Source organism: Saccopteryx leptura, chromosome 1 (genome assembly GCF_036850995.1).
Source record: "Saccopteryx leptura isolate mSacLep1 chromosome 1, mSacLep1_pri_phased_curated, whole genome shotgun sequence".
NCBI classification, from domain to species: domain Eukaryota; kingdom Metazoa; phylum Chordata; class Mammalia; order Chiroptera; family Emballonuridae; genus Saccopteryx; species Saccopteryx leptura.
In genome coordinates this window covers 210,866,490-210,894,251 of record NC_089503.1, presented here as the reverse complement: position 1 = coordinate 210,894,251, position 27,762 = coordinate 210,866,490, and the positions used below count along the sequence as shown (strand labels likewise).

The window sequence follows — 27,762 nt, the reverse complement described above, 5'->3', positions numbered from 1 at the left end:
CCCTTTCTCCAGGACACCTGGATGACGATGGATTGCCGCACGGGTTCTGCACGGTCACCTACTCCTCCACAGACAGATTTGAGGGGAACTTCATTCACGGAGAAAAGAACGGACGCGGGAAATTCTTCTTCTTTGACGGCAGGTAGCTCTCACGGTTTCATTTTCTTTTGTTTGAGGGACAGGACTGGGCCAAGTTCCTTTATTGGAAGGAATGATCCAAATGAAAGAATTTAAGTGGATGTTTTGGTAGAACTTAAAGAAGAGGTAAAGGGGGGGGGGGGAAGCACTGCTTTGGGGGCCAGGGAAGTCACCCCCATGGTTAGGGAGGCGCCAGCTCTGTCGTCACTGCCTCCTAGGGTCTGCTTGTCAAAGGCCAGAGGGATACACCATGCAGTGCCAGGCTCCTGGCCCCCATCTTGCACAAGTTGGTTAGGTGGTCCCTCGTTTCTTTTTTTTTTTTTTTTTTTGTATTTTTCTGAAGCTGGAAATGGGGAGAGACAGACAGACTCCCGCATGCGCCCGACCGGGATCCACCCGGCACGCCCACCAGGGGGCGTCGCTCTGCCGCGACCAGAGCCACTCTAGCGCCTGGGGCAGAGGCCAAGGAGCCATCCCCAGCGCCTGGGCCATCTTTGCTCCAATGGAGCCTTGGCTGCGGGAGGGGAAGAGAGAGACAGAGAGGAAGGGAGGGAGGGGTGGAGAAACAAATGGGCGCTTCTCCTATGTGCCCTGGCCGGGAATTGAACCCGGGTCCCCTACACGCCAGGCCGACGCTCTACCGCTGAGCCAACCGGCCAGGGCCGGTCCCTCCTTTCTTTGATGGATTTCACCTGCTCTTTTAGGTAATGAGTCTCGAGAACACCACACCGTGGGGCTGTGTCAGGGTGGGTTCTTGCAGTTCTGGTAGTGACCAACGCACTGTTTTCCAAGAGTACCACACACCCTCTGCCTTCAGCCCGCTCTCTCGGTCCTCGCGGTCTGGTTTCTCACTACCCCAAAGGGACGCTCGGCCACCTCGCTGGGTCCGCGGCGCCAGCAGTTTCTCAGCACATTCCCTCTCCTCACGGGACTGGTCAGGGGGATAGTTAGCAAAGTTCTGCCAAGCCGCATCACCCTGGTCCAAGCAGGAAGACAGGGCCAGGTGGACATGGGAGGTGTACAGCTCCGGCCTCACGGTGTTTAAATGCTTGGGATACTGACGTCCGCACTAGTATTTTCTGCGTTCTACCTCTGGTTAAAACATTTCTCACAGTGGCATCCTTCCTTACTTTGCTTTCACCCACTGTGTGAGGTAAAACCATGTCAGCTTCAGAAGCGAAGAGTCACCATGTGGCTTTCTCAAGCATTTAGAGGCACGAAAGCCATGGAAGGACCAGCTCTTCACAGACCACTTGGTTGGGTCACACAGAACTGGGTTTAGCTAACGCAGTTACAGGAGTCCGTGGGACAGGCCACCGCTTCCTGAGCTCTTGACACTGCTCATAACCTGACGCGCTCTACATCCTGGAGTTCCTTTGGGAAAGGAATTGTCTAAGCCAACAGTTGAAGGGTGACCGCAGGGACTGGTTTGTGACCCAGAATCCCTTTTCCATTGATGGAGTCAGGCTGTCAATTATCTGATACAAGGAGGAGCAGGCTGTCAATTATCTGATACAAGTGAGGAAAACAATAAAAACCTATCACAGCACTTTTGTAAAATTTCATTTTAATTATTCATTCCAATTTTCTCTTTCCCATTGCCCCCAACACATACCTCACCTTTTTTTAAAACAGAGTTTTGCTTACAAACTGTCCATTTAACATGGCCAGATATTTTATCTCCTTTTTCTTTTGCCTGGCTTTGAATACCCAGCATGCACCTGATCCCATGAAGGACTCTTTCTTCTCCTGTGGTTCCTTCACCTGTCCAGAGGGAAACATTTCTGAGTTCTTCCCTTTCCTGTTTCCGTAGCAGGGTATTTATTGCTCTGTCTGGAAAGGTTCTCTGTTTACCTCACGCTGCGATTATTCTTGGATTCTTTTAGCAAATATACTGTAATTTTTATCAATGACTTGTTTCCCCTACAGAACAGAAGTTTCTTTGAAGGCAGAATTTTGTCTCTTTCCTCTTCTGGGCTTCATAGCACTTTCCCTTAATTTAATGCTTAAAAAAATTCTTGCCGAATGAGTGTGGGAGCTGAAAGAGAGTAGACTTCACCCAGAACACACACACACTCACTCACTCATGCTTTAAATCTGGTAGTTTGATGATCAGAGCAAGTAACTGATTGATGCTAGGAAAACAGTCTAGCAGGTTTGGTTGGTTCTTTGTGTTGGTTATTAGTGTAAGTTTGGTTGGAATTTAGTGTTGGTGACTTGGTTGCTTCACAGACCGGATACACAGGGTATTGATGGATTAGACCGAGCTTCCGAACCAGTGTGCCAAGCATGAGCTACACGTTACTCAGCTACAAAACACTGCTCCCCGTGGTCCTGGGGTGCCAAGGGGGGCCTGAGACTGCCTGAGCACCTCTCTTCCTCTGTCAAGCTGGTAACTTCTGGCTCCAAGCGGCTTCATCCAGTCACTCCAGGTGTTGTGCAAATGCAGTCATCTGCATGTGTGTCATGACATGACAGGGATGAAGCTCTAGGCCATAGCTATCTGTGGGATAGAAATAAATTCTTCGACTTTTTTTTTCTTCAGGCACTTGTTCACTAGTTTTCATACCTGCCACTCAAACCCTGGTAGACACTTAGTTCAAATAGTAGACTCAAAGAATGATGGTATTAGCGAAGACCTCGAGAGGTTACCTTTCTTAACTTTCTTCAAACAGATGGGGACTAAGGCCTTGCAGGGAGAAGGTCAGTGTCATTGCTTGTATGACATGTGATGAAGCAGAGTGGTGACAGGCTCTTGTCATCCTTCTTAAACTCAGGACTAATCCTCTTATGAGATACCTATGAACAGGATTCATGGTAAAAAAAAAAAGTTGGTGAGACAGTCTTATGACTGGAAAAACGCTGTGAACTCTGTTGGGTCTTTCTAAAGAAAGTAGAAGATTTGGTGGGAGACAAGTCAGTAGTTCCTACATGAAGCAGCACCTTACTTTACGTTTTTCTGTTCATTTTTCTCCCTGTTGTCTCTCCTAATTGGTAGGGTCTGATGTGTTAGGTTTAATGCAGTGGGAACCTCACACTTTCACTGCCAGCCAGGAGGCTTTGGTCTGCAAACATTACCTCAAGAAAAACAAAAGGCTGAAAGCAAGGTTTTGAAATCACAGGTGAGGAAACAAAAAGTTTCCGTGGAGTTTTAAAAAGTTGGTCAAACCTGTGGGGCTGGCTGATGTTCCCATCAAAGGGTTTGTTTACAAATTGCAGCAACCTGTGTTTGCAAAGATCACCAAGTGTAGAGACAGAAGATTTAGACAGAGACATTTTAATCTTACAGAAAACCAGAACTCAAGTGTGTGATTTTTTTAAAACCAATTTATTGAGGTATGATTTGGATGCAAAGAGCTGTACTGATTTAATGTCTACAATTTGATGAGTCTGGAGTTAAATATATGTCCCTGATACCATCACCATAATCTATGCCACTAACTGGGTGTGTGATTTATGAGGTTTCATACAAATATGAATTTATATCAAGATAATTCCAGAATCAATTTTTCCCTTAACACAGTTTATGCTACACCTAAATAAAGTTTTAAATATTCAGATCATTAGGAAAATGGCCCCTGTTAAATTTTTTAACCAAGTTCCTAGATAAAAGAAGATTTTATTTTTAAATTGCACATGTTGCTAATGTTTGGTAGAATAAAAGACTTCAAGAAATACAGAAATATGAAAAGTGAATATGCTCCCTTTGTTTACCCTTACCCCATGTCACAGAGGTCACCCCTGTCGGCAGAGAATTTAAGCATCTTACGTATAGTCAAGGTAAAAGAAGAAAAAACTTATCTATTTCTATATCTCTAAATTAAGTTTAAATAGCCTGATAAGCCTGACCAGGTGGTGGCGCAGTGGATAGAGCGTCGGACTGGAATGCGGAGGACCCAGGTTTGAGACCCTGAGGTCGCCAGCTTGAGCGCGGGCTCATCTGGTTTGAGCAAAGCTCACCAGCTTGAGCCCAAGGTTGTTGGCTCAAGCAAGGGGTCACTCGGTCTGCTGTAGCCCCCCGGTCAAGGCACATATGAGAAATCAATGAACAACTAAGGAGCCGCAACGAAGAATTGATGTTTCTCATCTTTCTCCTTTCCTGTCTGTCTGTCCCTCTCTCTGACTCTCTCTGTCTCTGCCAAAAATAATAATAACAAATAAATAAATAGCTTGATCAGACAGTGGAGCAATGGATAGAGTGTTGGCCTGAGATGCTGAGGACCCAGGTTTGAAATCCCGAGGTCACCAGCTTGAGCACAGGCTTACCAGCTTGAGTGCAGGGTCACTGGCTTGAGTGTGGGATCATAGACATGACCCCATGGTTGCTAGCTTGAGCCCAAAGGTCACTAGCTTGAAACCCAAGGTCTCTGGCTTGAGCCAAGGTCACTGGCTTGGGCAAGGGGTCACTGGCTCAGCTGCAGCCCCCCGGTCAAGGCACATATGAGAAAGCAATCAATGAACAACTAAGATGCCGCAATGAAGAATTGAATCTTCTCATCTCTCTCCCTGCCTCTTTGCCCCTATCTGTCCCTCTCTCTGTCTCACTAAAATAAAATAAAATACATTAAGTTTAAATAGTCAAAAGTTACATTATTTATCTTTTTACTACTGTCTCAGCTTTGAATGTTTGCTAGTTTTAGGATCTTAATCAGTAGTTAGTCTTTCCTTCATCATGTGACAGAAGGTAGACCAGAAAGCTGAATCATTACAACAGGTTTATTAAGTCAGAAACCTGAAGTCAGACCACTCATCCTTTGCCAGATAGTTTATCCCAAAAATGAAGAATGAATATGAAAATTGATCTTCCTTTGAAAATTGCCTTTTCAAGCAGCTGTTTTCCATTTCCCCTCTTTTCAAAGGAAAGGGAAAAAAATGTGAAGATTAGGTTATTGGGACTTCTTGACACCCGCTCTGGTCCTAGGTAAAGCCGTCTGCGCAGTGAGGAGAAAGGAAGTGTGGGCGTTGTTGGTGCGGCTCTGGAGAGGATTTGTTGGACCACAGTGGGCTGTTATGAAATACATTCACTATGCAAAATACTTTGATATACACATCTCTAATTTTTATACTAACCCTCAATTCTGGATGTTTTTTTTTTTTTTTCTCAAAATTGTTCTCGTTGCAGCCAAGATTATGGATGTAAAGACAATTTCTCAAGATTTCTTTACATCCTAGAGTGGTAACAAGGAAGGGGTATTTCAATGCCGATAGGCTGTGGGTTGTGTGATATTAGGTTGTGTGATTTTATCTGTTTTTTAGTCTGATTATGAGACAAAGATGAGTTAATCCATTCAGTTCAATTTTTATTATGTTACCGTTGCGTCTCTTTACATGCCATTCGATTTCCAAGTGTTACTGATTGCCGCGTGACTTCCCTGTCCTGTGCCCCAGCCATTTTCTAAAGTTGATTTGCCACGTTAATGTGTCCAACTAAGAGGGCTCCTTGTAGTTTATCACTGGCCAAGTAACCTGAGTAAGGCTGCCCATCTGATGAGCCACTGAAAAGGGCTGACATGTTCTAGGCGACAGATCTGTGCAGGATTTCTTGTGTTTGCTTTTTAGAAAGTGCTTGGTCACATTTCAGAGAAAGTGGAGTTGGAATGAACTTCTGAAGTCATGTATTCCAACCTCCCACACAAGACAAAAAAAAAAAAAAAGAAGTCCTGTTTCCGACAGTCATCCAGCTTTTGCTGGAATCAGACTCAACAAATATATTCATCTGTATTCTAATAAACAGCTTTGATTAAGGCAAACATTTTTGTGATACAGAAGAAAGGAAGTGGGAAAGAATGGGTAACTTGGAATACTTACCACTTCTTCACTTGCCTTCCCAACAATCTGGGAAGTCAGTTTTATAATCTAATTTTATATGTGAGGAAATTAAGGCACAGAGTGGGTAACTAACTTGCCCAAGGTCCCCATACATAAGGGCTGGAGCTGAGAGTCAAACCCAGGTGAGTTCAAGTGCAGAATCAGCTCTCATCTCATTACATCTACTACCCTGTTCTAACCAGAAGCAAGGAAATACCTCTGTCCCTGACGGCCTTTCCTCCATGCTTTAACTTTACTTGAGGTCACTCATTAGGTATAATTGTGAGGAGTTCGAAAGAATCCTGGAGGTGACAGTGAGTTTCCGGTGGGAGTTAGAACACCAAGGTAAGAGCTTGGCAGTTTGATGGAAGGTTTTCATGAGGAACAACTCAGAGGAGCCATGTTCTAGCGAGGTGGCCTCTTCTTCGCTCATAACCTGGAAATAATTATACCTACTGCTCTAGCTGTGAAGACTGAGGAGGACACCTGTGGAGAGCTTGCAGCCTGGAGGGCACCTAGCAGGTGCTCACGGGAAAGCCGGGGTTTTTTCTTCTATTACTGTGTATCTGCATTTTTACAGCTTTATGGAGATATAATGGACATAATATATGCAAGTGTAAGGTGTGATTTGATACATGTATATATTGAGAAATGATTACAAGAGGGTTAGTTTACACCCCCATGCCATCACATAATTACCATTTTAGTGTACGCAGGGATAAATAACATTTAAGATCTACTCACGTAACAAGTTTCAAGTATTTGCTACAGTATTGTGAATTATAATCACCATGCTGTATGTTAGAGCCCCAGAACTTATTCATCATATAGCTGGAGGTTTGCATCCTTTGACCAACATTTGCCCATTTCCCCATCCCTTGGCCCCTGGTAACAACCATCCTACTTGCTATTTCTATGAGTTGGGCTTTTTTTGAGTGTGGACATACAGCATTTGTCTTTCTTTGTCAGACTTGTTTCACTTAGCATAATGCCCTCAAGGTCAAGACTGGATCATCATTATTATATAATAATATAATATTTATCATATTATATAATAATATAATATAATAATATATAATTATATAATCTTTTGTCATTATTGTTGTTACTATTATTAATTGATAACAATGAGTAGCAGAGTTTTCTTACAGTTGATTTTTCTTTTTTTGTGTATGTGACAGTGACAGAGAGAGACAGAGAGGGGGACAGATAGAGACAGAAAGGAAGGGAAAGAGATGAGAAGCATCAATTCTTTGTTGTGGCACCTTAGTTGTTTATTGACTGCTTTCTCATATGTGCCTTGACCGGAGGGGGGGAGGCTACAGCAAACCAAGTGACCCCTAGCTCAAGCCAGTGACCCTGGGCTCAAGCTGATGAGCCTTGCTCAAACCAGATGAGCCGGCACCCAAGCTGGTGACCTCGGGGTTTTAAACCTGGGTCCTCTGCATCCCAGTCTGACACTCTATCCACTGCGCCACCACCTGGTCAGGCCTTACAGTTGGTTTTTCAAAAGCAAAACTCAATTTCACTAATTGTTTCTCAAATATTTTACTGTCATCTTGAGCCTTTATAAGAATCAGATTCGACAGACTCATAACTCTTATTCTCAAGGGTAAAAACTTTGAAGAGAGACAGCTCAGTGTTTTTGGTTTTTATTTTATTTTTTTATCAAGTGAGAGGCAGGGAGGCAGAGAGACAGACTCTTACAAGCACCCAGACCGGATCCAGCTGGCAGCCCCCATCTGGAGTTGACACTCTGTCCATCTGGGGTTGCTGCTCCATTGCTTAGCAACTGAGCTATTTTAGTGCCTGAGGTGAGGCCATGGAGTCACCTTAGCGTCCAGGGCCAACTTGCTCATTCAAACCATGGCTTTGGGAAGGGAAGAGAGAGAGAGAAAGAAAGAGAGAAAGTGTTTGGGGGAGGGGTGGAGAAGCAGATAGTCGCCTCTCCTGTGTGCCCTGACCAGGAACCGAACCCAGGACTTCCACACGCCGGTGGACGCTCTACCACTGAGCCAACCAGCCAGGGCCCACACAGTGTATTGTATGAGGGATGGTGGTGCTCCATCCTGTGGCTTATCAGACCCTGGAAGAAGTTGAAGCTGGTGGTTGAAGGGGTCCCAGCAGATGGTTTGTTTTTTCATTGATGTTCTCCTTTACTTAGTTTTAAATATTTTAAGAGAGAATATATATTGTCATAAAAAATAATTCCTGGGCCCTGGCCGGTTGGCTCAGCGGTAGAGCATCGGCCTAGCGTGCGGAGGACCCGGGTTCGATTCCCGGCCAGGGCACACAGGAGAAGCGCCCATTTGCTTCTCCACCCCTCCGCCGCGCTTTCCTCTCTGTCTCTCTCTTCCCCTCCTGCAGCCAAGGCTCCATTGGAGCAAAGGATGGCCCGGGCGCTGGGGATGGCTCTGTGGCCTCTGCCCCAGGCGCTAGAGTGGCTCTGGTCGCAACATGGCGACGCCCAGGATGGGCAGAGCATCGCCCCCTGGTGGGCAGAGCGTCGCCCCCTGGTGGGCGTGCCGGGTGGATCCCAGTCGGGCGCATGCGGGAGTCTGTCTGACTGTCTCTCCCTGTTTCCAGCTTCAGAGAGGTGAAAAAAAAATAATAATAATAATAATAATAATTCCTAAAACAATGTGTTTAAGAAAAATTACAACTTAATTTGGTTATAGATGGAAATGTAAAGTGGAATTGTGATTCATTTTAAATTTCCCTCTTGGTTCTTTTTATCGCCATACTGCCTGGGAGAGGGAGGGAGCTCACGGGGGAAGAGATAGCCTCATAAATACAATAGATAGAAAGCCCCAAACGGTCCAGACCCAAAAATGATGAAGAAGAAGCCAAAGCTGTTAATTGTCCTAAGACCGCTTCTGTGTATTCAGATATTAAAGAGGACTTTGAAATGAATACAGTAATATGTGAATAGGATGCAAATGTGTCAGTCTAGGTCAGGGGCCTGGAACCTATGGCTCATGAGCCAAATGTGGCTCTTTTGATGGCTGCATCTGGCTCGCAGACAAATCTTTAATAAAAAATAATAACGTTAAAAGTATAAAACATTCTCATGTATTACAATCCATTCATTTCCTACCACTCATGTTCATGGTTTCAGGTGGCTGGAGTCAATCAAGCTGTCCTCCGGGACAACACCAAATTTTTATTGGATAATGCGTAACGTACACGGTTATAGTATGGCTCTCACAGAATTACATTTTAAAATATGTGGCGTTCATGGCTCTCTCAGCCAAAAAGTTTCCTGACCCTTGGTCTAGATAAATGAGAAAGTGACCTATGCATTTTTTTCTGACTGTGTCCTCAGGGATTTTAAAAGTTTGGTCACATATGTGTTAAGGGAAGGAGCCAGGAAACACAGTATGGAGGCTAAGATGCAAATAGACGTGTGCCTGGAGCAGAGCACCAAGGGGCACGAGTCAGCATCCTTTTTCTGTACTGGGTGGGACAGTAAATATGTTAGGCTCCTCAGGCCACATACAGTCTCTGCTGCAACTGTTCAGCTCCACCGTTGTAACGTGAAAGCAGCCACAAAGGATCTGGGAAGGAATGCGCATGGCCACGTTCCAATCAAACTGTATTTACAAAGACAAGGCTGCAGGCTGGGGCTTGCCAGCCTCCTCGGCGGGAAGAACAAGTTGGAAAGAAAGATTAGCTCCTCTCATGCCAGACCAAGAAGCTTTTATTTCCTGCGTGACCAAGGATTTCGTAGCCGTATCATGTTTATTGCTCTGGGAGTGCCCAGTATGGAGATATGTCTCCTTTGTCTTCAGACACCATCCCAGCCCCCGTCAACATTTGACATGGAAGCAAAGCTGTTTCCTCAGGCAGGTGCTGAAAAGAATGCACTTAAGTTTTGCTCTGCCATGCCTCAAGAATTCGCAGTTGGGTATCTTATGTCATTTGGGCTAAGAGGAAATAGTTTATTCTTGGTCTTAGGACAGTCATAAGGATGGGCTTCATTGCAAGGGACAAGCAGCTGGATATAGTGAAGGGAGAATATGTCTAAGTCCATATTACTGTTTCTCTGATATACAAGATCCGTGCCAGGTAGAGTGCATCATAAACCTGGGAGACATGGCGGACTAGTCCGTCGGGGGATAATTCTACCCAACACGCAATTGATTCAGTTTTGAACGCTGCTGAGAATCTGGTCGTTCCAGTTGCCAGGGTTAGCCAAGAAAAACCCAGGGCACCTGGTGAAATGACATTTCAGATAAGCAACACAAAACATTTTAGTATCACTATGTCCCATTCAACATTTGGGACATACGTATACTAAAAATTTATTTCTTGTTTATGTGAAATTCAAATGTGACTGAGCATCTTGTATTTTCTCCAGTGATCCTAAAAATAAAGATAGAGGATGAAATAGTTTTTTCTAATATTAATTGCATCATTATGTCAGTTGAGTAGTTATCCTTCACCAAGGTTGTTTTTTTTTAATTGTAGTAGTCTAATGGCAGTCGAATCTCATTAATTCCAATCTTGCTGATTTAGAATTTTGATGATTTATGCAAGGGTTCTGCTAAAGTGCACTTTAAAATAAGCCTGTTTGTCATTCATAGTACAAACGAAACTGAAAAAGAAGTATTTATCGCCTTGGGAGAAAACAAATAGTGCAATTACCATGTAATCAGAGGCCATTGTTACTTGGACTATACTTTTCATTTAATAATTACCGATCATTCTGTCATTTATTAAAGCAAGAGAAGACTTTACCAGGCACAGTCAGATGCAGCCACCTCTGTCCCCACACCCCCTTCACATCCCACCTGTCACCAGTACACAGTTCATTGGGCTTGCTAGAACCTCCTATGATGCTCATTACCTAGAAGGTACCCTATAAATGTTTGTTGGTTGAATGAATGAATGCTATCTGCACATGTATAATATAATCAGACTGTCTTTGTTGCTAAACATCTTGCATTTTAAATTCAAAAAATAATTTGAGTTGGTCCCCTTATTCTAAATCTCAGTCGATAAAGGCAGTTTTTGGTATAGCTTCCTTGCACACTGCCCTGTGTGAGGCTAACAGGTTGTTGAAATTCTGCAAGTATTCTATAAGGAGAGTGGCACTTGCGAAATCACCACGAGCACCCTTCTGAATGTTCTTCTATTCTAAGACTGTGAGTCTCAAACATTATCAGGCTGCTAATGATATTAGCAAGGGGTAGCCTGTGGTTTTCCTTACTTAACCCTATTTTTCATGATCATGTACACACACATACACACACAAATAAATTTCCATAAGTCTTCCAAAGAGATGGACGGAAGGGGATTCTTTTGATTGGATACCAATTATAGTTGTCACGGACAAATAATATATTAATGATTTTAAAAAATATTTAGACATTTACACATTCTCAGCCACATTTGTATTCTGAGAGACCACGATATACAAGGCAGCTTGAAGATCCTTGAGTCTGCAAGTGAATTCTGAACCATTCTTGAGGGAAGTCAGGCCTGAGTGGCTTATCAGTGGGAAGGGTGACGTGAGAATGTCTATTGCTAGGTAATGGTTGGCCTCCCATCTTGGAAACGTACTTGGAGGGGGCTTGTTCTCAGTTCCTACCTGTGGCTTCCTTCACCTCTGTTTTCTCCAGCAGAGAAAAAGGATTAACGGGAACCAGGAGACTGGGAATGAAATCTCCCTCTCTGTTCCTGACCTTTCCGGTATTTTTCCTAGCAACCTAGCAGATGTTCTGAGCACAGGGCAGGGGTTCTTGGACATGATCCTTTTATTATTTTTGGAGAGTTGAGTCATGGCCTGATGATTCCTTTTGCTCCCCCTTCTCCCCAGCACCCTGGAGGGGTATTATGTGGACGACGCCCTGCAGGGCCAGGGAGTTTACACCTATGAGGATGGAGGCATTCTCCAGGGCACATATGTGGACGGAGAGCTGAATGGTCCGGCCCAGGAATTCGACACAGATGGGAAACTGATCTTCAAGGGACAATATAAAGATAACATTCGGCATGGAGTGTGCTGGATATATTACCCAGTAAGCCTTGTGTGTGACTGCTCATTTTGCAAAAAAGTTGCATGTTTTAAGATAGTGCTTTGACTCTTCACAATGAAGAGTCCAATATATTCTCTCCGTAAGAAAATATGAAGCTCTGAAACTTGAAAGTCCCCGTAGCTGAAGCCAAGAGTTCAGGAGTGACGTCCCCTCACACTGACACTTCCTGCTGATTTAGATTGTTGGCCCTTCTATCAACCATGAATTCCTTTCAGCATTGTTTTGGAAAAGAATGATTAGTCATGATTAAAGCAGGCTGGGACAAATTGGTTGTATTGTACCACTAATAAAGACAAAACTGGCCCTGGCTGGTTGACTCAGTGGTAGAGCCTAGTGTGTGGAAGTCCCGGGGTTTGATTCCCAGATTCCCAGCCAGGGCACACAGGAGAAGCGCCCATCTGCTTCTCCACCCTTCCCCTTCTCCTTTCTCCCCCCCACCTCCCCACAGCCAAGGCTCCATCGGAGCAAAGTTGGCCCGGGCACTGAGGATGGCTCCATGGCCTCAACCTCAGGCACTAGAATGGCTCCAGTTGCAATGGAGCAATGCCCCAGATGGGCAGAAAACTGCCCCCTAGTGGGCATGCTGGGTGGATCCCAGTTGAGCGCATGTGGGAGTCTCTCTGCCTCCTCTCTTCTCACTTCAGAAAAAAAAAAAAAAAAAAATTAAAAATAAAAAGACAAAACTATATTATTTTTAACTATGTCTTTGATATAGTATAGAAACAGATGGTGAAATAGTTTGTTGTTGCATTTAATTTTATTTTGTTTCCCATATGTAAGAATTAATCCAGTAATTTCTCATCTTTTTGGACTTATTATACTGTAGTTACTTCATTTTATAACTATTCCACACTTTATAAGGTGCTTTATGGTTTATATTATAGCTTAAATTAAGGTGATTAAAATTAATGTGCCTTTAAGTGTTTGATAACATTTATGGTATGTCTGGAGCTTACTCAGACAAAAAGATGTGGCAAAACCCATGGTTGGAAATTAATGCTCTAATTTTTGTTTGCATTTCAAATATCTCATCTGTTGCTAATGAATTTCTAGAAAATGGTTGAGAAAATAGACCTTAGGAAATATTTTATCTAATATTTTATTTTGACCAGAGCTTCAGTCAAAATTCATTTTTTCCTTACTCTGAACACTATCTTCTTATAAAAAACAAAGTAGCTATTACTTGTGTACCAAGAAAAGTAGTTTCAGCCAAATCTACTTACATATTATTGTTCTTTAAAAAGAACTTATATTCTAAGGACAGGGCGTAAGAAAAGAACATTGTAAAACATTTTTTAAAAAATAATGACAAAAGCACTTACGAAGCTCATGGTAGGATCTGCAATAGAACAGAAATCCTTTCAGCTTCTGCCTCCAAATATATACAAGGAAGAGGGAAATGGTGGAGGCATCACCAGTTTAAAGAAACTAACACTTTCCTGCTTCAGGAGAAAGGAGGTGAGCATCTCGCTGCTGCTAAGACACTGGCTCTTGAAGTCAGTGGAACTCCAGTGTGAGGATGGTGATAGGAAAGACTAGCAGATTTCCCCCACTACCTGTCATTTTACTGGTGACTGTGATCAGATAAAGTCCCTAGAGAAAGTCAGAGATGCACTCAGTGAATGTGTCCACTTTCCTCGATGGAGTTGTGTTTTGGGTTTTTATTTGTTTGTTTGTTTTTTGGTTTTTGTTTTTATTAAGTGAGAAGCAGGGAAGCAGACAGATAGACTCCCAGAGTCCTCCTGGCCTGGATCCACCTGGCAAGCCCCCTACCAGGGGATACTCTGCCCATCTGGGGCCACTGTTCTGTGGCTCAGCAACCAAGCTATTTTAGTGCCTGAGGCAAGGCCATGGAGCCATCCTCAGCACCTGGTGCCAACTTGCTCAAACCAATCAAGCCATGGTTGCAGGAGAGGAAGGTGGGGGAAAAGAGGAGGAGGGGTGGAGAAGCAGATAGTCACTTCTCCTGTGTACTCTGACTGGGAATTGAACTCAGGACTTCCACATGGTGGGCTGATGCTCTACCACTGAGCCAACCAGCCAGGGCCTGCAGTTGCATTTTGAAACCTAAATGTGCCACTGCATTTTAGCCTTCAGCCTAAATTATTATCTTATGAAATGCCAAACAGTGCTTCCTCAGGAAGGAAGCACTAGGGAGTTACAAGCTTTCAAAACAACTTGGTGGATGGTACCTTTATCTCTGGTGCCTGGTGGCAAAGGAGAGGGCTGGTCCCCCCTCTGCTCTCTGGCTCTGGAAAGAACTAAGAAACAAGTAGAGGTGTCCAGGATCGCAGTGTGGGGTTTTTATGGCAGTCTGGATTGGAGATGCAGCGTGGGTTTCTACGTGCTCCTCCCAACTGATACAGAGATCAGCTGCAGGCAGAACAGCTAGAAAGCTGTAGGTTTCCCCTGGGGGAACAGGGCCGCCTGGGAAGCTTCCCCAAGGGCAAAGCAGGAGTAGAGCAGGGAACAGGTGTGCCTGCGGGCACTGCCAGTTCCAGGCTGCAGGAGGGGTGAGTGGAAATGTGGCAGGCAGGACACAGGGGGGCAGCAGCTTGATCCTTCTGACCCCTTACCAGACAGCCACATGGGGGTGAGTGGCTGTTCGAGAGGAGAGAGGAGCGGCTATGGAGCAGAGGAGAGAAAGCACCTTCTTCCCCAACACCCCCTGACACAGAAGACAAGTTTTCGTGACATGAGGTCCAGGCGGGAATGAGGGGAGGGAAAAGCAAAGATTCTCCCTGCAGTGTTGCTAAGCTCACTCTAAGGACAATTTCTTTCTTTCAAAATTTTACCTTGGAACAATGATGCAAAGTTTTTAATTAAAAATTCATAACCCCTTTCAGAAACAAAAGAAGAATCTTTGTTATATCATTCCAGACAAATAAATTCACCTGCCACCAAAACCAGAAGCTTAGAGCATTTAAGAGAAAAAAATGTGAGACCCTGGAAAGACAGAATAAATAGAAATGATGGCTTATATTCATTTCAGCGTGTGAGAGGCATCAATGCTCTAACACCCTTCAGCTCAGAAATAGCTGGAAGCCTCAAGGCAGCCTTTGCAGAAAGTATCATCCCTGTTATGTGGGGTGATTAAGAATTAACTCGGAGAGCAGAAAAAGAAATAACTCATCCCTAATGCATTTGCTAGCCATGAAAAACGCTTCCAAGCATTTTTCTTCCTATGGAAGTGCTGTGATTTGTTTTTAAATGGAAAACCTTTTTTCTCCAAAGAGTAATTAGGCACTGGAGAACTGTATACACCATGCACCCGATGTTACTTACTCCCATTGGCTGTCAGTTAAAGCAGCATTTGGGCTCACTTGGAAGTCACCCTACATTGCTGTCTTTGGGTAGCTGCTCCTGGATCCTCTGAGTCAGGGAAATGACCAAGCTTTTAGAAGCTGTCCTGGCATTATTGTTGTTATATCAAACCCACAGAGGTCTTAGATTTTCAAAGGTATACCATAAGGACTTCTGTGTGGCAGGCAGGCAGGCAGGCAGGAAGGAAGGAAGGAAGGAAGGAAGGAAGGAAGGAAGGAAGGAAGGAAGGAAGGAAGGAAAGAAGAGAAAGAAACATCTCTTGCACCTTAAGATTAGAATTTTTACTATTATTAGATTATTTTTTGGTATCGCAGTTCAACTGCAAAAGTATTTATGGGTCACCTACTGTGTCCCTCGTACTTAGGAGGATACAGAATTCTGTGACAGCCTCTGTCTGCCCTAAAGCATTTAACGACCCTTCAGAAGGGAGTAAATGGCAGCTCTCCGGGAAGGAGGCCAGAGGGAGCAGTAAACAGAAGAGTGGGGGGAGACCTGCTGCAGAAGCGAGTGCAATTTCGTTGATTTTGTTTTCACATTTTCTTCTAACTCCAAAGAAAGTGATGATATGGGATTTTCAGAAAGGCTGGATCCAGAAGGCCTTTTGTTTATCTTAGAAAATGAAGCCAACTCTTTTTACTCATGAACACTAAATTAATTCCTAAGTCCATTTGAATTAAAGATTTTTTTAATTGACCGGAAATCCAAAGTTCAACATTGAGGAGTGAGATGGTGTGGCTAGCGAGTGAGACGTCTTGCCACAGATGCTCTTCCCATTAGATAACAACCCCAAGGAACACTTAGTTCCGTCTCCTTTCGTTGTTTGTAACGAACATTACAAATGCGGCACATTTGTTTCTTTATCATTATTAATTTTATTTATTCGTTTATTTTGAGAGAGATAAAATGAGAGAGAGAAGGGGGGAGGAGCAGGAAGCATCAACTCCCCTATGTGCCTTGACCAGGCAAGTCCAGGGTTTCGAACTGGCGACCTCAGCGTTCCATGTCAACGCTTTATCCACTGCGCCACCATAGGTCAGGCTACATTTGTTTCTTAGATAACAATTCAAGATCAAATCTCTATAACTTGTCCAGGATCCTAAAGTGCGTCTCAGCGTCTGAGGCTCTAAATCAGGCCTCTGTGACCCCGTGCATGGAACTTGTAGCAGTTCATTCATCTGGGGCCAAATGCGGAGATACGAATCGTATGTTCTTGCTCCTATGAAGAGCTCTGAGTTCTTAAACTGTTATGAGCCATCTCAGTGCGGTTCACAATGGGGTGCACAGGAGAAATTTCTTGAAATTTGTGTCACATAGATAAATACTACATGTAATTTTTCTGGATTTTGGTTTCTCCCGTCAGGATGGAGGCAGCCTGGTAGGAGAAGTAAATGAAGATGGGGAGATGACCGGAGAGAAGATCGCCTACGTGTACCCGGATAAGAGGACTGCACTTCACGGGAAGTTCATTGATGGAGAGATGATAGAAGGCAAACTGGCCGCCCTGGTGTCCACGGAGGAAGGCAGGCCTCACTTTGAACTGATGCCCGGAGGTAGGTCGGCCGGCTGGGCCGCAGACGGGCTGCTCTGATCCTCAAGCAGGTCATCAGGGCTTATTTGAGAGAAGTTCGTGTCTTTGTCTAGTCCCCTTGAATGGTGTCTTTCCAATCCACGTTAAGAAAAAAGAAGCAGAAAAGCTAACAAATGCAGGCATTCATAGGCCAGAATAATCTTTAGCAATTTATGACCTGAAGAGACTCACCAAAAGGGAAGCTGTTCAAAAATAGGAAATCCTAGCATTTTGCATTTAAATCCAACTTGTGTTGTCTTAAATGTGTCATTTTTTTGTTTTTGGTTTGTTTTAAGTTAAAAACTCAGGCCATCTAAATGTAATATAGGGTTCTGGATTGGATCTTGGAACAGAAAAAGGACATTAATGGAGAAACTGGTCAAATCTGAAAAAGCCTGGAGTTTAGTTGATAGTCATGTAGCTATGCTGGGCTTTTGCATTTTGATAAACGTACCATGGAACATAAGCTAACATTAGGAGAAATAGTGAGGGGCATTGGGAACTTCCTGTACTATCTCTGCAACTTTGCAACTTTTCTGTACATTTAAAATCACTCCACCTGACCTGTGGTGGCGCAGTAGGATAAAGCATTGACCTGGAATGCTGAGCTTGCCGGTCCGAAACCTTGGGCTTGCCCGGTCAAGGCACATATGGGAGTTGATGCTTCCTGCTCCTCCCCTTTCTCTCTCTCTCTCTCTCTCTCTCTCTCTCTCTCTCTCTCCCCTCTAAAAATCAATAAATAAAAAATTTAAAAAAAAATCACTCCAAAAATAAAAAAAATTTTAAATTAGGGGAAACAGTAATCTTTGAACTTCAGATTCTAATGTCTGTGTTCTTCACATATGTTCTGAAAGGAGACAGCCCATAATGTTTAGAAATGAGGAGACGTGGGCCAGAGGATCCCAGTTGGGGATGCAAATTTTAAAACTTCAGCTGTGGCAGAATTTTTAGTGGCAAGATCCTTGAACTTAAGAGTTGCCTTATTTGCAAAGAGGGTAAAGGGGATCACATATATGGTGATGGAAGGAGACTTTACTTTGGGTGGTGAACAGGCACGCAACTGTTCTGTATATCTGTATTATAGAGTTGTATGCCTTAAACTTACAGCATGTTATTAACAGTAGTGGGATTCAAATAATTTAACAATGGGTTCTGTGTCCTAATGACCATTTTAAGTATAAAAAGATACACTGAAAAGTAGTTTATTATTTCATGGATTTAATACTCAGATAATAACAATAAAAGAACTACATAAAACTAGATTATGTTATAAGAAAGAATTTTAAAATATGAATGAAAAAATATTAAATAATACCTGACAAAAACCAGTAAAACTGTTATTTAAGATATTTCCATATTGCTTCTTGATTGGCGTCCTCACTTGCAATTCTTTTCACCAATGGACAGAATGAACATTACCATGGGCGCTTAGAATACATTGTTGTGCAGATGAACATTAAAAAAGAGTAAGGAATGTCAATTTGTGATTTCCATATTAGGCAGCTGCTCAGGCGCCCACCTCAGAGAGAACCCTGATTACAAGTGCCATTTTAACAACCAGTTCGCCAAACTCAACAAAAAATTAGGTATTGGTTCTCCTGAACCAATATGAATCACTGGTTATTAAACAATATTACCCAAAAAAAATCTAATTAAAATTTTATAAAAGAATGACAATGGGGGAAATGTCACCTAATTTCAGTCTCAGCTCCAACATTTACTGTATTATCGTCTCAGGCAGGTTATTTTCAGTTTTCTTCTCAGAACCTGTTTCTTCATTAGAAATATAAATACAGATCTTGGCACCTACCATAAAACACCATAAAAAAGTTCTTGTTATTACTTACATTCTTCTTAGTATTAGTAAGAAGCAGATTTGGGGAAGCAAGAATGATCACTCTCAGGGGAATGATGGTTTTTCTTAGAACTCCTGGTTGCAAAGAACAAACACCCTCTTCAAACTAATGCAAGGGGGGGGGGGGGGAACGGAGTGGAGTGGGATTTATTGGCAAAGTTCTGGCAGGCCTAAGCTATTTAAAGGACTGCCGAGCCATCTGGGTCTCAGGAGGGTCAGGAACGTGGCTGCTTTGGGTGACTCAGAAGAACCCATGCACAGATCTCTGATGGTCGGCCACTTTTCTCCCCCCCCCCTTTTCCCCCGTGCCTGGCTTAACTCCATTGGTTGAACTGCTGACTAGCTGATAGGTCATGTTTTACAGCAGGGGTCCCCAAACTACGGCCCCCCCACGGGCCGGGCCACATGCGGCCCCCTGAGGCCATTTATCCAGCCCCCGCTGCACTTCCGGAAGGGGCACCTCTTTCATTGGTGGTCAGTGAGAGGAGCCTAGTTCCCACGGAAATACTGGTCAGTTTGTAATTTAAATTTACTTGTTCTTTATTTTAAATATTGTATTTGTTCCCGTTTTGGTTTTTTACTTTAAAATAAGATATGTGCAGTGTGCATAGGGATTTGTTCATAGTTTTTTTTTTATAGTCCGGCCCTCCAACGGTCTGAGGGACAGTGAACTTGCCCCCTGTGTAAAAAGTTTGGGGACCCCTGTCTTACAGGGTCTTGTGGCCATCTGGCCCAGCGGTTGGAGGCTGAGAAGAAACATGAAATGCAAATATCCCACCTGAGACACTCCTGACCTGCCTCTTCCCTGACCTCTCTCCCGCCCCCCCCCCCCCCCCACAACCTCACCACCACAACCCCTCTCCTTGATCTCCTGGAACTGCAGACTGCTTCTGGGTCTCCAGTTTTTTTCTTGCTGATGTCCTCATCATGCCTCTTGCTGAAATTTTTTTTCTCCATCTCTTCCCCTCGGCACACAGGAGTCCACATCCCAGGCTAGTTCCTATGCCGGTTTCGGGACTTGGCTGACCTCTTAGAGGTAATATTTGTCAAGCGAGCAGAGGGCGTCCAAGCAGCGGTCCTGGTGTAAACCATAGAGGAAAGGGGGACAGGAAAGAGTGCCTTCTGTTTGCCTGGAGCACCAACTGTCTAAGGGAGAAGAGGGAGGGACAGCAAGTGCTGGGAAAGGTGGCATCAGCTCCTGGAAAGCAGGGAGAGACGTTACTCCAGTTTGTGTCTGCAGGGCCCCTGACACAGCGCTTTATACGTGGTCGGCACTTAGCACATTTGTGATGAAAGTGTTGGCGTAAGGAAAGGAGACGGGGGTCATAGGAGGGTCTCTGCACCGTAGAACATGTATTTCACAGAAAAGTGGCTTAACAGTGGTTTTTTTTCTTTTTTAAACAAACTTCCTTTCATGGAGCATTACTGGTTCATGACCAGCATGCTCGCAGATGTGTGCTCACAGAACTGTGCTGGCAGATGCGTCCCTGGTCCCTTGGCCTTGCCCTGCCCTGCTGTCACTGCAGGGGGTCGGCCCCTGTCGGCTACAGTCCCCAGGCTCCTGTGCCTCTGGCATCTGTCTGGGTTTGGCCACAGAGAGGCACTGCCAGGAACACAAGAGGGACAGAGCAGGGAGAAGCCCTCTCTGTCTGGTAGTATCTCCAGCAGAGGCCTGCCTCCTGATTCCACCTTCCAACAGGAAGCTCCTTCCCCATGGCTCCAGCTTCCTTGGGCTACCCTAGCTCTCAAGCCGTAGGAACCCCAGCTCTAGGGCTCCTGCAACCCCAGCTCCAGGGCTCCAGGAACGCCAGCTCTAGAACTCCAGGAACGCCAGCTCTAGAACTCCAGGAACCCCAGCTCCAGGGCCTCAAGAACCCCAGCTCCAGGGCTCTAGGAACGCCAGCTCTAGAACTCCAGGAATGCCAGCTCTAGAACTCCAGGAACCCCAGCTCTAGAACTCCAGGAACCCCAGCTCCAGGGCTCCAGGAACCCCAGCTCTAGAACTCCAGGAACCCCAGCTCCAGGGCCCCAGGAACGCCATCTCTAGAACTCCAGGAACCCCAGCTCTAGAACTCCAGGAACCCCAGCTCCAGGGCTCCAGGAACGCCAGCTCTAGAACTCCAGGAACCCCAGCTCTAGAACTCCAGGAACCCCAGCTCCAGGGCTCCAGGAACGCCAGCTCTAGAACTCCAGGAACCCCAGCTCTAGAACTCCAGGAACCCCAGCTCCAGGGCTCCAGGAACGCCAGCTCTAGAACTCCAGGAACACCAGCTCTAGAACTCCAGGAACCCCAGCTCTAGAACTCCAGGAACCCCAGCTCCAGGGCTCCAGGAACGCCAGCTCTAGAACTCCAGGAACCCCAGCTCTAGGGCCCCTGGAACCCCAGCTCTAGAACTCCAGGAACCCCAGCTCCAGGGCCCCAGGAACGCCAGCTCTAGAACTCCAGGAACCCCAGCTCCAGGGCCCCAGGAACACCAGCTCTAGAACTCCAGGAACCCCAGCTCCAGGGCCTCAAGAACCCCAGCTCCAGGGCTCCAGGAACGCCAGCTCTAGAACTCCAGGAATACCAGTTCCAGGACCCCAGGAACCCCAGCTCTAGGGCCCCGGAACCCCCACTCCAGGGCTCCAGGAACCCAAGCTCCAGGGCCCCAGGAACACCAGCTCTAGAACTCCAGGAACCCCAGCTCTAGAATTTCAGGAACCCGCACTCCAGGGCCACAAGAACCCCAGCTCTAGGGTCCCAGGAACCCCAGCTCCAGGGCCCCAAAAACCCCAGCTCCAGGGCTCCAGGAACCCCAGCTCTGCCCTGGCCCTCTGGCTTAGGGTTGTCACTGGGCTCTTGGCAGGTTCTGGGCTCCTCACCACCCTGTTCCACTTCTCAGCTCTTCCATCCTTTGTGTAACCAATTCCCTGAATTCAGGTCTCTCTCTTTGAAATACTCAGGTGGTCTGTTTCCTAGTTAGACACTGACTGATGGGATTGTTTTCTAATTTTTTGTTTGAGACATTAATTTGGGTTTTGATTGTATTTAAGAGAGAGAGAGAGAGAGAACCTGGCAACCATTGGGAGCCACTCAGGAATTGCTTAATGGAATTATTTATGATGTCTTAGTGCCTAAAACAACAATTGACTTTGCAGGAGTAAGTTCCAAATTGTGTTTCTTTGCTCATTAGCCTTCGGAACATAATATGTCTTCACTGCATTCCGAGAGGACCGTGTGAGGCTCATCCTTCACAGAGAAGCAATGTTAACTTGAGGATGGCTGTGAATTCCAAGACTGTAGTTTCTGGAATAAATTACTGATTGGCTTCTGAATCACTTTAATAGAAATGGGATGACTTTGTAAATACTTCATCAAAAGCAGTTCTGCTCTCCTGAATTCTGGTGAAACCCAATGTTTATTTTTAGTGAAGAAGACGATTCTACAGACTGTGTCTAGTATGAAGAAAACCACAAGAAAAGTTTTAAACCATTATCCAAGCTTTATTTGACCAGAGAGATCTCAAAATTTCATGACAAAGCATTTTCTTGATTAAAAATTTTTAATCATACAAGCATCTTTTAGACCATCTGAATAAGGAAATTTTGGAAGAATAATGAGCATTTTAGGAGACACTTGTGATGGCTATTCATTAACACCTGACACTAAAACTCAAGAGCAAATCTAAAACACTGTCCATTTATACTGAAGAATTTCCTTCTAGGTGGTATAACTTGAATAACATTTTTGGTTATTTAACTCTTTCCAGTCCCATGGAGAGAAAAAGAAATGTTTTCACTGTTTTTCCCTAACTCTGTACCTGACTGAGATCATTGTTTGCTTTCTAGGGTCAGTGTACCACTTCGATAAGTCAACTTCATCTTGCATTTCTACCAATGCTCTTCTTCCAGATCCGTATGAATCAGACAGGTATTTTTTTTCCTTGCCGGTTTTTTTTTTGTTGGGGTTTTTTTTGTGTGTGTATTTTTCTGAAGTTAGAAGTGGGGAGGCAGTTAGACAGACTCCCGCATGTGCCCGCCCAGGATCCACCCGGCATGCCCACCAGGGGGCGATACTCTGCCCATCTGGGCCTTTGCTCCATTGCAGCCGGAGCCATTCTAGTGCCTGAGGCGAGGCTATGGAGCCATCCTCAGTGCCTGGGCCAACTTTGCTCCAATGGAACCTCAGCTACAGGAGAGGAAGAGAGAGACAGAGAGGAAGGAGAGGGGGAAGGGTGGAGAAGCAGATGGGTGCTTCTCCTGTGTGCCCTGACCGGGAATCAAACCCAGGACTTCCACACGCAGGGCTGATGCTCAACCACTTCCTTGTGGTTTTAAGGGCACTGTTTGTGTGAGGTTAAATAACCCCAGTGGTGAAAACCCGTGGTCCTCTGTTGCTCTCCACATAAGTCAAAAAAGAAATGTTCATATATTCTGCAGAATCGTGTTTTTATTCTCATTTATGTCTCTGTAAGTGCGTTGCTCCACCCATAAAGCACAGAACAGCCACAAGTCAGCCCTAGAATGAAACCTCTACATAGACAGTCAGGCCAGGTAGGCAGCAACGCCCTGCCCAAGGGTCCCCTTTCCCTGGGCTCTGGTGTCACAATGTGTGCTACAGCCAGCCACATGCTGGCCTTTAGGGGAGCACCTCACAGCTCTGGCCTGGACAAGGGTCAGAATGCCTTCACTGCCACTCAGCCCAGCTTGTGAGGGCCTGAAACACGAGACAGTTTATTCACTAAAAAAGAACAGGAGTGAAACGAAAAGAAAAGAAGAAGCATAAAAACATTCCAGCCCGTAATTGACAAGTGTCGAGTTCTATAAGCTCACTCCCAGAATGTGAAGTCTTGCTCCATTTTCTGTCTTATCTCCACTCAGCTCTGGATTCTTGCTGCAGCATCTGGGGCCCTTCTTGGGGTGCTTACTCCCTAGCAACTGGCCTGGTGGTGAGCGAGAGCGCCATTTGCAGGTGGTTTTCTCCTGGCCTCACGTTTTGGAAATCGGGCGTACAATGCATAGCTCCATTCAGTTTCTACTGTTACTATCTTAGAAATAGGCCTTTTCCCTCATTTAACTGACAGAGCTGACCCCACAACGTCACAGTGAATGAATGGCCTCTTTATTGACACGCAGCTCTGGCTCATTTACAAAGGGAAAGGTTTTGGTCTCCTGTTAGTTGCGTTTCTCCCAAAGCACAACTGTACGTGACTGTACGTATCAGCCTTTTTTGTTACTGCCGTTGTGATGATGCCGCACACCGGTAGCCTCACAACTGTCAGGGGGTTACAAATGCAAAACTTTTATTTTACACTCATGGTTCTGTAGGATGGCTGAGGGTCAGCTACTCTTTCCTGGGCTCAATTCAGCTCCGCTAACTACGCTGGACTCCAGGTTTCAAGTTGGGTTCTGGTCTGTTTCACGTGTCTTTATTCCAAGACTCGGGCTGAAGGAGTGACAGCCCCCAGCGCCGTCTTCTTCCCAAGGGGATGAACGGAACCTGGGAGGAGGCTGGCAGAAAGGTGCCACGCTCCTTAACACCTGAGACCTGGCATGCCGACTTGCACCCATGTCCCTGTAGAAAGCAGATCATGTGGCCACGCCCAGAGTCAGGCGGGAATGTATCCTTCGAGGCGCTGAAGAAACACCACAAGGCCACGAGGCAAAGTGGCAGGATGTGTAATTCTATGGCAGGGAGGGAGCAAAGAAGTGGTAGTCCCTGAAAGAAGCGTAAGATCCATGTAGCAAAAGTTACAGATGACCAGTTTTACCAGTCATGACATCACAGTGCCCAAAGAAACTGAAATACTTGTTGCAGGAGTGTGTCCTGTCTTGTTAACTCCAGTTCACATGGGCTAGTTTCTTCTAAAATGAGTGGCTGTCACACTTTTTCTGTAAAGGGCCATGTAGTAAATCTTCTAGGCTTTGTAGGTCTCTCTTGTAACTACTCAACTCTGTCTTTGTAACATGAAAGCAGTCAGACAATACTAAACAAATGGGTGTGCTGTGTTCCAATAAAACTTTATTTACAAAATTGGACCGCAGCCAGATAAGGTCCTTGGGCCATAGTTAGCTGGCCCATTATAAAGTGTTTTGTTGGGAAGTGCTTATTGGATAAATTTTATTAACTATTTGTCATCCTCTCACGTAAAACATTCTTCCTGGAGTTTAATTAAAACAGTCTTTCCCTCCTATTTGGGGCTGACAAACTTGGGTACAGCTTTAATTAGCTTTGGAAAATGTTATATTTGTCCAAGAAGACAGTGAAAATTGAGATTAATTGAAACCATTAAAAATGTTTTAAAACTTGCCCTGGCCAGATAGCTTGATTGGTTGAACATTGTCTGATATGCAGAATTTGCTGGTTCAATCCCCAGTCAGGGCACATACAGAAACAGGTGAATGTTTCTGTCTCTCTCAAATTAATAAATAAAATTTAAAAAATTTTAAACCTTAAAGCATTGAGTTGCTTTTTGAATATATCATAATAACCTTCTTATTAGAGAGCAAATTTAAAATGTCACTCTTAAAAGAGACATAAATAGTAGTTTTTCAGTTTCCAATGCCATAATATTGTGGTTTAAGTTTCCTTCCTTCCCTTCCCTTCCCTTCCCTTCCCTTCCCTTCCCCTTCCTTCCTTCCTTCCTTCCTTCCTTCCTTCCTTCCTTCCTTCCTTCCTTCCTTCCCTCCTCCACTCCCTTCCCTTCCCTTCTCCTTCCTTCCTTCCTTCCTTCCTTCCCCTTCCTTCCTTCCTTCCCTCCTCCACTCCCTTCCCTTCTCCTTCCTTCCTTCCTTCCTTCCTTCCTCCCCTCCTTTCCCCCTTATCTTCCCCTTCCTTCCTTCCTTCCTTCCTTCATTCCCTCCTCCACTCCCTTCCCTTCCCTTCTCCTTCCTTCCTTCGTTCCCCTTTCTTCCTTCCTTCCTCCCCTCCCTTCCCCCTTACCTTCCCCTTCCTTCCTTCCTTCCTTCCTTCATTCCCTCCTCCTCTCCCTTCCCTTCCCTTCTCCTTCCTTCCTTCGTTCCCCTTCCTTCCTTCCTTCCTTCCTTCCTTCCTTCCTTCCTTCCTCCCTTCCCTTCCCTTCCCCTTCCTTCCTTCCTTCCTCCCTTCCCTTCCCTTCCCCTTCCTTCTTTCCTTCCTTCCTTCCTCCCCTCCCTTCCCTTCCCTTCCCTTCCCCCTTCCCTCCCTTCCTTCCTTCCTTCCTTCCTTCCTTCCTTCCTTCCTTCCTTCCTCCCCTCTCTTCCCTTCCCTTCCCCCTTTCCTTCCTTCCTTCCTTCCTTCCTTCCTTCCTTCCTTCCTTCCTTCCTTCCTTCCTTCCTTCCTTCCTTCCTTCCTTCATTTCTTCCTTCCTCAGTGGATTATTATGAACTGATGTTTTGGATTCAGTAGCCATATTGTGGTGGTTGAAGTAAGGAGTGCATTAAAGACATATCAGACTTAAAGAATGATCATTTGCTTCCTTTTGCTCTTTAGGGTATATGTTGCTGAATCTCTCATTTCCAGTGCTGGAGAAGGACTATTTTCTAAGGTCGCAGTGGGAACTAATACTGTTATGTCTTTTTATAATGGAGTTCGAATTACACACCAAGAGGTAAGGGGTAGAAGTAGAAAATCAACTTGATCGGTTAAAGGGCTTTGTTTCAAACACCCTTAATTTTCTCATTAGTCCCTTTACTTTAGAATTCATTAGAAGTATAAAGGAACAAACAGATAGGCTTTTTTGTAAAATCAATTAGATATTGTCTAATAGCAGTCTTCGGACTTCTGTAGGAAAAATACTGTAGACTGGGTGACTTATGAGCAACACACACTTATTTCTCAAAGTTCTGGAAGCTCTGGCCTGACCAGGCGTGGCGCAGTGGATAGAGCGTCAGAGTGGGACACAGAGGACGCAGGTTCGAAACCCCGAGGTCGCCGGCTTGAGCACGGGCTCATCTGGTTTGAGCAAGGCTCACCAGCTTGAGTCCAAGGTTGCTGGTTTGAGCAAGGGGTCACTCTGTCTTCTGTAGCCCCCCGGTCAAGGCACATATGAAAAAGCAATCAATGAACAACTGAGGTGCTGCAACAAAGAATTGATACTTCTTATCTCCCTCTCTTCCTGTTGCTTTCTCGGTCTCTGTCTCTGTCACACAAAACAAAACAAACAAAAAAACCCCAATAAAACTGTAATTAAAAAAAAAGAGTTCTGGAAGCTCTGAAGTCCAAGATTGGTAGTGAGCAGATCCAGTGTCTGGTGAGAGCCCACTTCCTGGTTCTTAGATGGCCTTCTTTTTTCTGTTGCCTCACATGGCGGGAGGTAACCTGGGAGCTCTCTGAGGGTCCCTTTTGTAAGGACACTAATCTCGTTCATGAGGGCCCTGCCTGCCTAATTACCTAACACCATCACACTGGGGACTAGGTTCCAACCTGTGAACTTTGGGAGGACAACACAAACTTTCAGATGCAGCAGATACTGTCCTTATTTTGAGCTTTACAATGATTTTTTAAGTTCCACAACTATGTTGTGGAAAGTGGGATGGTGCCATCAGTAAAACAGTAATAGCTTTGTTCTGGACGATAGCCAGTCTGAAAATCTGAGATCCACTTAGACCGTCAATGTCTAATTTCTGACCTTGGGCAGGTGCCTCGTAAGAAGAACCCCTACTTCTGTTTGTGCAAAAGCCATACGATTGCCTATATCTAGCCAGGAAAGGTTCTAATGCTCCCCCAAAAAAATTAAAAGTAAAAAGTTAGAGTTGAAGCCCTGGCCGGTTGGCTCAGCGGTAGAGCGTCGGCCTAGCGTGCGGAGGACCCGGGTTCGATTCCCGGCCAGGGCACACAGGAGAAGCGCCCATTTGCTTCTCCACCCCTCCGCCGCGCTTTCCTCTCTGTCTCTCTCTTCCCCTCCCGCAGCCAAGGCTCCATTGGAGCAAAGATGGCCCGGGCGCTGGGGATGGCTCTATGGCCTCTGCCTCAGGCGCTAGAGTGGCTCTGGTCGCAACATGGCGATGCCCAGGATGGGCAGAGCATCGCCCCCTGGTGGGCAGAGCGTCGCCCCTGGTGGGCGTGCCGG

General features: G+C 45.2%; 1 protein-coding gene across 2 annotated transcripts in view; it reads left to right on the top strand.

The window, feature by feature from the left end:
• The window catches only part of SETD7 (SET domain containing 7, histone lysine methyltransferase), a 49,337-nt gene that overhangs the window by 9,069 nt on the left and 12,506 nt on the right, over positions 1 to 27,762 (top strand). For both annotated transcript variants that reach the window (XM_066385421.1, XM_066385430.1), the window contains exons 3-7: positions 13 to 142; positions 11,768 to 11,969; positions 16,672 to 16,861; positions 22,562 to 22,643; positions 26,184 to 26,301. In XM_066385421.1, coding sequence (XP_066241518.1) covers positions 13 to 142; positions 11,768 to 11,969; positions 16,672 to 16,861; positions 22,562 to 22,643; positions 26,184 to 26,301 — 722 coding nt within the window. The remainder of the gene's footprint in view (positions 1 to 12; positions 143 to 11,767; positions 11,970 to 16,671; positions 16,862 to 22,561; positions 22,644 to 26,183; positions 26,302 to 27,762) is intronic.